At 46.4% G+C, this 10,774-nt stretch overlaps 1 protein-coding gene across 6 annotated transcripts in view; it reads left to right on the top strand.

Moving 5' to 3' along the window:
* ACSBG1 (acyl-CoA synthetase bubblegum family member 1) overlaps nt 1-10,774 on the top strand; it is a 115,249-nt gene that overhangs the window by 41,721 nt on the left and 62,754 nt on the right. Inside the window, exon 1 of one of the 6 annotated variants that reach the window (XM_025208387.1) lies at nt 10,513-10,628. The exons of 4 other annotated variants lie outside the window; for them this stretch is intronic. In XM_025208387.1, the coding sequence (XP_025064172.1) occupies nt 10,591-10,628 (38 nt within the window). In that variant the 5' untranslated portion in view covers nt 10,513-10,590. Of the gene's footprint in view, nt 1-10,512; nt 10,629-10,774 lie in introns of those variants that run through there. One more of the 6 variants, XM_025208390.1, reaches the window with a different exon arrangement.

Below are 10,774 nucleotides of genomic sequence, written 5' to 3'. Positions count from 1 at the left end.
CATGACATATGAGTAGGCGGCCATTGTGGCGTCAACCCAGATGTGCTGCAGGTTGGTGCTCGGTGATTCTCGCGATCGGGCAGTCACAGATTGCCGCTTCGTCACCACCGGGCCTGTAAGGGGACAAAACAAACGAACAGACAAACAAACAAAGAAAAGGGGGGCCATAATCAGTGAACAGCAGGGCGGCAAGTTAGCCAGTTGTGATGAGCTATGATGAGCGACCGGGTTTGATCGCCTTCTAGGAGCACAGAGTAGGTGCCAGGATACTGCTCGGGTTCACAGATGACTTCCTTGTGCACTCACGGATGTGGTTGACGAGAGTGTGGAACGGTGACCCAGACTAATTCGTCTAGGGGTGAGCTTCGGCTTCCATGGTTGGGGCTTTTGAAGCGCTGGTTCATCCCAGTGGGGCTTGTCTTTATATGAGGCGTTGTGTTGGTGACAGCATTGACTTGGGTACGCCGTAGGACGTGGTTCCATCCCACCGGAGACTTTTACCATGGGATCCATCAGGGCCTGTAGCCGTGGCATCTGGCTTAGCAAGTTTTCAGCTAGCTGACCGGCCAGTGGCCTGAGGAGAAGCCTGAAAGTCACGGCCTCTCTTCCCCCGTAAACCTCTACACATGCCTCAATACTGTCCAGGGCAAGGCCCCACTCTTCCTGTCCTCCTGCCACTGTCGCGTCAGCTCGGGCCCGCTATTCCACCCCCCCCGGCCATGGTGGCCTGGGTTCTCCCCACCCTCGGGCCTGGTCCTCCCCCACACCGGGCCAGGGCCTGCTCCTCCCTGCTCTCTGCCGCTGCAGCAGGGAGTGGGGGAGCGGTCCCAGACCCCAAGCAGCAGGAGGGAAGGGGAAGTGGGCCCGGATGAGGGGGCCCTGGGGATCCGTCCTTGCCCGCTTCCCCCCCAAAGATTCTTGATGGGCAATTGCCTAGTAACTCTATAAAATGGGATTGGGGTGTTCAGTTTGTTTGAACTGATTCCACCGAGTATGCTCAAGTTATAAATTAAAGAAAATAAAAACTTATGAAGAGCTGTTATTTGTTCTCCTTGAATTGGACCATCACCAGTAACAAAGGTTCCTGAGTCTCAGTCAGGCCATTGGTAACACCAGTGCAATTCCATTATCTTATTACATCCTCAGCATCCCATGTGCAAATCGAGTGGTTTCACTGTGTTTGCAAAGATGGAACCAATTAAAACAAGCTAGGTGTAAGCAGGTAGGGTTAACTGAAATTATTTCTATTTGATTAAAGTAGCTATTCCACAAAGCAGTTGTATTACCAGCTGATGACTTCGTGCTAACTCATCAGGCTTTATCCTACAACACTTGATGGGCCAATCATTATGAATTAAAAGTACCACTACACTTGAATTAAGGCTTTTTGTGTGTGGACTGAACCTGACTTAAAAGACTGAAGGTATAACTTGAATAATTTCTATAGTGAAGTCAGGTTATGTTACCAAATAATCATGTCCAAACAGTCTGACCTCCATCTACCTCTGTAGTGTCTGAGTTCTAATTGATTGGCATTATGTGACATGAATGCACAACAGCTTGTTCTGACTGGTTCATGCCAGAGACCAAGATGGAGTTCCTTATATCTCTATTCCCCAGCCAAACATATTAATCATAACTAATCAATATTATCATAATACATAATTTAACATACACGCAAAAACCCTACCAATTAACAATATTCAATTAGTCTCTAAAGTGCTTTGCACTGTCACACAAACTTATTATGTCAGGTGGCAGTAAGTCTCTTAACTCTGGTTGTTTTATGTTTCAGCTATGTCAACAGACTGTATCAAACCTCTTAAGGCAAAATGGCCACCTCAGCAACCTGTATCCCCCACTCTTGGAATATAGAAAAGATCTTGTGTATTACTTTGCACTATTATGCGTCTCTCTGGTCAAATTTATGTGACTAAACTATCTCTAGTGATACCACCCACTGCTGTTTCTGACTATTGTTTTAATTGTAAATACATGCAGCTTCACTTTAATTAATTGACAGGTGCTAAGATCTCCAATAATACTAAGTTATATTAGGTTTGCTTTATCTGTTTCTGTATACAACCATAGATCACCACTGGAGCTGTAGACCCCAGTGACTGAAATACATTTTTGTTTTCAGCTGAACAAGTTGTCAGCAGTAATAACTTATTCTTCACCAGTGTCATCATGCAATTTGTCACTGATAAAGAGACAAGAGTCCAGCTCCACAGTCTTTAATACTTTAGCACTTTTTTTCACCAACCTATTGGATTGGGGGTATTGGGGAACTGTTGTTGACATGCATTAAAGCAGTATTTCACTATAACTGCTTAAATTCATAGTCATTAAACTGTGGTCCATTGTCAGGTATTACTATATCAAGTATTAATGTCTGGCAAAAATGGATTCGATTTGCACAATCACTTTTTAAACTCTGGTATCTTCTAACCAGGCTGTCTCAGAGAAATAAGTATAATAATCTAGGACAGAATTGCTGAACCCCCACCCTGCAGGCCCGCTCCAGCTCCCAGCACTGTTATCCAGCCCACAGGTTCATGAACACCACATGTCATGGCCCTGCATGCTAAATTTGGTATGCAGGGTGGCATGGGGCCCCAATCTTAGTGTGTAGGGCCAAAAGTTTGAGCACCACTGATCTCAGTCATGGGAATTAACTAGTTAATTAATTAGTTAAAAAGTTAAAGAAATGGCCAACTTTTAACTTTAACTAGTTAACTTTTTCAGCTGTCAACTTTTCACTTTAACTAGTTAAAGAAAAAGGTTAACTTTAACTTTTTTAATGTACAAGTTAAAAGTTTTAAAAAATTGAAATCCGGCTTTCCCAGAGTTTTTCCTGACAGCGCCACTTGGTAGGACTTACATGGAACAATATTTCTTTATTGAAACTCTAGGACCTTGTTTGAGAGACAAGAGAGTAGTGTGCCTTCCTATGAGATACGGTCTCTTAAGAACTACAAGTCCCAGAGTTCTGTAGTTCATGCTGGCATTGTCTGTGCATTTACAAAAAAGAACAGGGCAGCCAGTTTGCTGCAGGAGAGGGAACAAGCAGAAGCAAGCAGAGACATTGATCCCAGTAAGAAGAGTGGGAGCAAGTAATGAGGGTGAAGCAGATGATAACTTTTTAAAATTTTAATGAAGATCAGAGCCAGCAGCCCAGGGCCCAAGAAGTTGAGCATTACTTTTCATCTATGAGAAACTTACCTGAGATGTCACCTATTGTGAAAAAACTGTTCATCCGTTATAACACAAGCATTCCCTCATCTGCCGATGTAGAGCGATTGTTCAGTAGTGGGGTCTTAGGTTTGCAAGACAGAAGAGGAAAATTGTCAGATGTAAATTTTGAAGCTTTTGCTGAAGTTCAATAAGCATGTTTAGACCGTTTCTGCTATGCAACTGAACATTCTTTTTCTCATTTCAGTCTAATTTTGCTTTTCAGACACTGTCAATATTTTTAATTCAGATGCATTTCTAATTCAGATGCATTTTATACCCTTTTGTTACATTTTGAGTAATAACATTGTAACAACAGAGGTTTTCTGTGGAAACAGCTTTTATTTGTCACCAGGCTATGAATATCTCCTCTCTGTTATTCTGGTATGATATATATGATACATTGACTTTTACAAAGTACTTCACATGGAAAGGGTGAGGAGGATTTAACATTACATAGGTATTGGTACATTGTTATTCTGAAAACTTTATGACAAGTATAACATTGTTTTCAGGTAAAGCAGGATGAGTTCCAAGTAAATTAGTGTGCTTCTGTGGGCTTATGGAAAAGAAACCCACTTATTGCATTTGAAAATGAAAAATGATGCTAAGAGGCAATTCACTGTTTCACACATTTCTCAGGGAATCAACTTAACTTTTAACTGGTTACTCTCTTTTTAACTTACCTTTTAACTAGTTGAAAGTGGAAATATTTAACTTTTAACTTAACTCAAGTTAATTTTAAAGGCTGCTAACTTTTAACCTGAACTAGTTACGTTTTTCATAAACTTTCCCCATGACTGACTAATCTAGAATAAGCATATATGAACAAATCTATGCCACCTTTTTGCCAGAGGGTTAATTTATCCTGCACTATTCTCTCTCTTTTTTTAAAATGTTGTCTGTATCCAGCAAGGCTTAATAGCTTCTCTGACACTTCTCACAGACTTTTCAACTCCTACGTGACCTTCTTGTATTCTGTTTTACATATGTTTATAACACCTTTGGAATCACAATCCTGGTGCTTTTTAAGAAAATTCAGCCTAGTACTGAGAGCTCCCTTTTGTATTGCAAATAAGGGATGAGAATACAGGCCATGTACAGGCATTCAGTTTTTCTTGGGAGAGTCACTGCCCTCTTAGGAGAAGCCATCAGTGTACAGATGTTCAGGATTTTTGTCCAAGATAATAATAAGGAGGATAATAACCTGGGAACAACCAGAGTTAAATCATTCCCAAAAGAATTTTCTTTTTCCTGGGAGAGTGAATGTCTATCCACGTTCATAGCTTCCTGGCCATCTACAGCTAATAGCCTTAATTAATGTAGGCACCATCTAATCCTCAGTAGTAGCTCAGTAGTCCACACTTATGGGGAGTTTCAATTCTGGTGGGGCTTTTAAGAGCTTCATTCTTTGATACAGGTTATTTCATTTTTTGGGCTTTGATCCTATTACCATATGTTTCATAAACAGTCAGAGATAAGGAGTCTAACAGGAGTCTGTTTCGTTGTCCGTGTCTAAATTTAAATTGATCATCTTTGTGAAACCTGGATCTCTGCACAATACCACAACCTGTTCAAAATTATTTTAGAGCAGTTTTAGAAATGCACACAAACATCAGCTGATATGACTAAATATATATGAGTAATTGAGTAAAAAGCCTTTTTTTTTTTTTTTAATTTTTTACTTCTCAGAGTAGAAAAATACTCAAACTCTTAGGGAATATCCTTTTTAAATACATTGAACTACTCACCTTAGCACCAATATGATTCCTACAGGCATATAGCTCACACAGAGATAACAGATATTTGCATGCTGAAGTAGTATAGTGTGGATCCTTGAGTTGGATTATCTATCACTTGTTGCGTTCCATTTTTAATTTAATGGGATCATTTAGAAAAAAAATACTATAAATCTAGGCCATATCTTGTACCATGAAGGCACAGACAGTAATAAAGACAAAAAAGCTCCTGAAACAGGTTTTTCCATACTAAAAATTCACTGAGGACAATGGTTGTTGAGAATTCTAGGTAGAGTTAAAAAGCAAGACCTTGAATTTCATGTACAATGTCAGTTTTTTTGCTACAATGCAAGGCTGTTCAAGTGTCAGCCCACAAGCCATATGAAGCCCATGAAGGAGTTAAATTGCAGCTCCTGTGCTCTCACCCAGCCACAACTCCCCACATTGCTCTAGCTGGAACAGCAGGCAGAGTTTCCACACTCCCCCTCTCTTCTTCAGGTTTGTGTTCTGCACCCACCCCAGGGGGTGATGCAGAGCAGCACTACATGGTACAGCTGTGTGGTGCATAGTACAGTTGTGGGGGTGGCACCCATGGGCATGTGCAGTACAGTGTTAGGGAGGTAGGAAAGGGTCCACACAGAGTCCACACAGGGTCATTGCAGCAGTGGAGGGAGCATCCTGCAGCAGGTGGGGGTGCATCCATGCAGCATGACCCATATTGGTGTGGCTCATGGGGTGTGCAGACCCTGCTAATGCAGCCTAGTAGGGTGTGTGGGCTATGGCCACTTAGAAGTTGGACAGCTGTGTTCCAGTATTAAGTAGAAAGCTGCTGGTTAACACCTACATCCAGAAACTCTTGAGCTAAGGCAGGAGTTGAATTCTTTGCTGGTCCATGAACAGCAACAGTGATTTAGATATACATATCTACAATGTGCAATATTACCTGGTGCCTGTGGACCTAGACTCAAGAAGCTTATTGATATTTTAATATCTATTGCTTTGATATTAATCTTAGGTTTTGGAAAAGACTCCTTTTTGGCATTGTGAATGTTTGAAATACCAGCTTGAACAAATTGCAGCTGAAAGAAATAAGTGTACTAAGAAGGCAATTTACAACATGATTGTTCCTCAAATTTTGTTTGGAAATATAAAGAAAAGTACAAGATCTATAGGCCTGGGAGCTATTTGAACTTCTTCATTCCTAATGAACTTCCTGATTCTTAATTTCGAAGCTAATTCCCATTAACATGGAATTTCTGATGTACTTCTAATCACATCAGCATCTTTCTTAATATTCTCTCTTTTTACATGTATACAACAGTGACATTCAGTTACCTTTTTTATTAAGACTGTTTTTGTCTTAGTTTAATGAAAATAGATTAAAAAGTCTTGCCATTCAAAATATATTGAAAGATGGATGAAAAACGTTATAGAGCAACACATTTTTAAACATCAAACGTAACTTATTTAAATGTTCCAATAAAAAAATTATGAAACTAGTAGCAACACATTTTATCCTGAGGTTATGGTAAAATACATATATTTATAATTTGTTTTTAGCTGGTAACTACTGTATTGACTCTAATCCAATATGAGGTTTTTTCCCCACAATCAGCAAGGTGGGGAAAAAAATCTTGGATTCAAGTACTGGCCCAAGACAAGCTGTGGCTCAGTGCCAGCTTCAGCCCCAGGTTCAGGGCCAAAACTGGAGTTGAGCTGCTGCTTGCCCCAGGATGGGATGGTTTGTTATGCAGGGGAATGGGTGATTGGTGGAGGAGCAGGGGAAGAGAGCAAGGTGGGGGTGGAATGGGGGAGACCTACATGTGTGGCTCAGGGGGAACATGGTGGAGACCATGCAGACTGCCTCCCCCCCAGCTACCCACCCCTCCCCCCATAACAATGTGGGCAGGGCCCTTCCCAGTCAGCTGCTACATGACAGCCCAGCCCAGCAGCACAGAAGGGGGCTGACTGGGGAGTAGCTTCCTGGGCCAGCTTGGAGGTGCCAGCAGGCCCCGAGCCCAGCAGCCACTGCCGCACCCCCTGTCCTGTGCAGCACCCAGGGCTGCAGCTGCACAACCAGCAGCAGGCTGGCCAGGGGGGCTGTTCTGCCCCCTTTGCCTGCCACTGTCACAGTTGTACCACACTGCACCATGCCACAACGCTCTGGGGGAGGGAAGGGTGGGAAGCTTCAGCCCCATGATTTGTGCCCAGTATGTGCAGGGGGCTGCAGCCAGAGTTCCACACACTGGGCAGAAGCCAGGCCTGGCAGGGCTGTTTTGCTCCCCGCATCTCCAGCTGCAGCTCCCGCTCCTGTCACACCGTGCAGTACCGCTCATGGCAGCAGGAGCTTCCTTCAGCCTGGCTGAAGGAAGCTCCCCACAGCCCAAGCAGTGCTGTGTGATGAAACAGGAGCAGAAGCCACAGCTGGAGGTGAAGGGAGAAAAACAGCTCTGCCGGGCCTGGTAGCTTCTGCCCGGTGCATGGAGCTGGCCTGGGAAGCCTGCTCCTCAGCCAGCCCCTGCCTATGCTGCCAGGCCAGGCTGTCACACAGCTGCAAGCTGGGAAGGGCGCTGCCCCCATGCACTGGCCCCGTGGGGCCCTTCCCAGCCAGTTGGGGCTCTATGACAGCCCCACCCAGCTTGGGCGTGGGGAGCTGGGAGCAATCTGGCTGAGCAGCCCTCATGCCCCTAGCCGGGGCTTCCCCTCTGCCTCCACCCTCAGCAGCACCCACAGGCCAGTTGGGCTCAGCCCCACAGCCCCAGCCCTGGGCAGATAGCAGGGCCATGCCAGCCAGCTCTAGCCAGGCCAGAGCAAGAGCAGAAAGAAAACCTGGGGAGACCCTGACTGGGGTCCCATGCCTGCCCGGAGACAGGGGATTTTAATCCCCACCCCTTACCCCCTTTTGCCTGAGGTACTGCCCTGGCCGGTGTCTGGCCTCAGGGACAAGCCTGGCAAGAGCTGCTTCCCCCTTACCCCTCCAGGCATATCCTGGCTGGGGTCCCTATGGGCCAGGGTGGGAATTTAAACCCCTCTACAATCATACTTAGTGCTTGTGGGGGCCTGGCAATGCCCCCTAAATCAGCTTCCCTGAAGCCTTCCAGCTGCTGCAGAGGGAAGGGAGGGCTACTCTAGCGCCCCCAGCTTCTAGCCTGAGCCACTGCAGGCATGTGCCTGCATTTCCAGAATTAACAGTAAATATCTGTGTACTTGCAAATCAGTTCAGTGTTTGCAGGTTAGACTAACCTGCAACGATTGAATCAATTCAGGCTCCACCTTTTTGAATGTCTATCCCTAGCCAAGAACATAAGAATTGCTTTACTGGGTCAGATCATAGATTCATCTTACCTGTGTTGCAGTGGCAGAGAATGGATACTGAAAGGGAGAGTGATGAGGGTATGACTGGAGTTCATTTGGGAGGTCTGGGAAATTCTGATTTGGAAGCTGCATGCCTAACTCCCATGCTCAATGGCTACTGATGCCCCTTTTCTCCAATAATTTGTTCAATCCCTTTTTTGAACCTATCTAAGGTGTCAGCTTCCACAACATCTTGTGGTAACGAGTTCCACACTTTAATCATATGCTATGTGAAAAACTTTATTTTCTTAGTTTTAAACATACTACCTACTAGTTTTATTTTATGACCCCTAGTTCTTATATTGTGAGAGATTTAGTAAATAATAAGTCCCTATTTACTACCTCTTTGCCATTTAGTATTTTGTAACCCCTTATGTCCCCCTTTAAGCATCTTTTTTCTAAACTGAATGAGCTAAGCCTCTTTAGTCTCTCCTCATATGGAAGCCCCTCCATACAGGGGACTTAGTAGTTATCCCCGTTGCCCTTTGTACCTTCTCTAGTTCTTCTATACCCTTTTTGAGGTGTGGGGACCAAAACAGGGCACAGTATTCAAGGTGTGGATGCATGATGGATTTATAAAAGGGCAGAATGATACTTTCTGTTTTGTTAACAATCCCCTTCTTAATTCCTAACATTTTGTTTGCCTTCTTGACAACTGCTTTGCACTGAGTTTGTTTCTTTTAGCAAACTGTCCACAATGATTCCCAGTTCTCTTTTCTATGTGGTTGTCACAAGGCACCTTGGTGCTCTGCTCCTAGAGAGTGGAAACTGCCAGGGAGAGAGCCCTGGCAGGATATAATGAGCACAGCTGCAGGTTGCCCAGGGCAACCAGGAAGTCAGCTGACTGGAGGGGGAGCCCGGGCTAGCATTTCCCTGCCAGCAGCCAGAGGGGCAGGGGCAGGGGCAGGGGCTCGGGCTCCTGGAGTTAGGATGCAAGGAGAAGCCTAACAGCAAGTACAGCTTGACCAGAGTCGAGCAATGTTGTTATAGCCAGAGGGCGTGTGTTTGAGTTATAGCCAGGAGGCTCGAGTTTGTGTTTTGTTTTGTTATTACACCGGTGGCTAGGGTGAGGCTATAAGGGATTGGAGGAGGCCTCAGGGGGAACCCCCAGCGGTGTGGGAACCCCAGCGCCAGGGAGGGCACAGCATACTCATTGGGGACTCACAACAAAGTGTGAGGCCCCCAGCGCCAGAGAGGATGCAGTACCCTCATAAAGGGACCCACAGTGACATGGGGACCCTGGTGCCAGTGAGGGCGCAGTATCCTTAAAGGGGCCTCACAGCGGAGTGTGAGGACCCCAGCACCCAGGAGGGCGCAGCATACGGTGTATAGACCCCAGCCCAAGAGAGGGGCACTTTTGAGAAGCCCAGGCGTGGGCGTGGCAAGCCCCAGAGAGGGAACCATATTGAGTAGCCCAAGTTGGGCACAGCGAGCCCCAGAAGGTGGGGGGTCACACTTCTGAGAAGCCCCAGTGCAGGTGTGGCAAGCCCCAGAGAAGGGGTACTACTGAGAAGCCCTGAGACGCCCCAGGGGGGAGGTGGCGAGCCCCTGTGGAAGGCAGAGTACTGTGGTAAACCCCAGAAAGGGCAGAGTACTGCGGTAAACCCCGGCGAGAGGGGGTAGTGGTGCAGTGAGCCCGGGAGAAAGGGGATAGCAGTGCAGTGGACCCGGGAGTCAGGGGGTGTAGCTGAGAAGTCCCAGAGTGGGCACAGAAGTCCCCAGGAGAGGGGCGGCGTTACAGAGATGGCCCAGAGTGGGGCGCTGAGAGCCCCGGGAGAGGGGCAGCATTAGAGGAGCGCCCCAAGAGAGGGTAGTTAGACTGAGAAGGCCCAGTGCGGCCGCAGAGAGCCCTAGAAGTGGGCAGTTTGATTGAGGAGGCCCATAGTGGGCACAGGAGGCCCCAGAGAGTGGGCGAGTGTACAGAGGAGGCCCGAGAGACGGGCGGCATATCTATAGAGACAGACCAACATCTATCCCATCTGCGAGGCTTGGGGTGTGGTATCAGGGGTGGTTGGAGCCACGCATAGCCCATAAGGCTAGGGTGCCCGGGAAGCACCCATCATACAGGAAGACCCCCGGTGGGTCCGGGCAAACACGGGGACAGAGGTCCCAACTAACCGTGCCCAAGGAGACGTGAGGCAGCCTCCCAACTTTACCTAAACATCAAAGACGTGGTGGGCGAGAATCTGAGGGTACCCTTGGGCTGACTTGGCACAGAGGAAGGGGCCTCAAGGAGATCACGGCCCTCCTGGAGGACCCCGCCATGACAGCGGTAACAACTACTGTAGAGCCCATCCTAGTGTAAGTATAGTGTGGGTTATTTTTGCCCATGTGCCTCACTTTATCTTGTTTGCATTGAGTTCTTTCTACCATTTGGTTGCCCCTTTGTTTAATAACACAAGATCCTTCTGTAGTTCCTCACAGTTGCAACAAGGACACCCGGGGGG

This window comes from Alligator sinensis, unplaced genomic scaffold (genome assembly GCF_000455745.1).
Source record: "Alligator sinensis unplaced genomic scaffold, ASM45574v1 scaffold954_1, whole genome shotgun sequence".
Classification (NCBI taxonomy): domain Eukaryota; kingdom Metazoa; phylum Chordata; order Crocodylia; family Alligatoridae; genus Alligator; species Alligator sinensis.
This window is presented reverse-complemented; position numbering and strand designations above follow the sequence as displayed.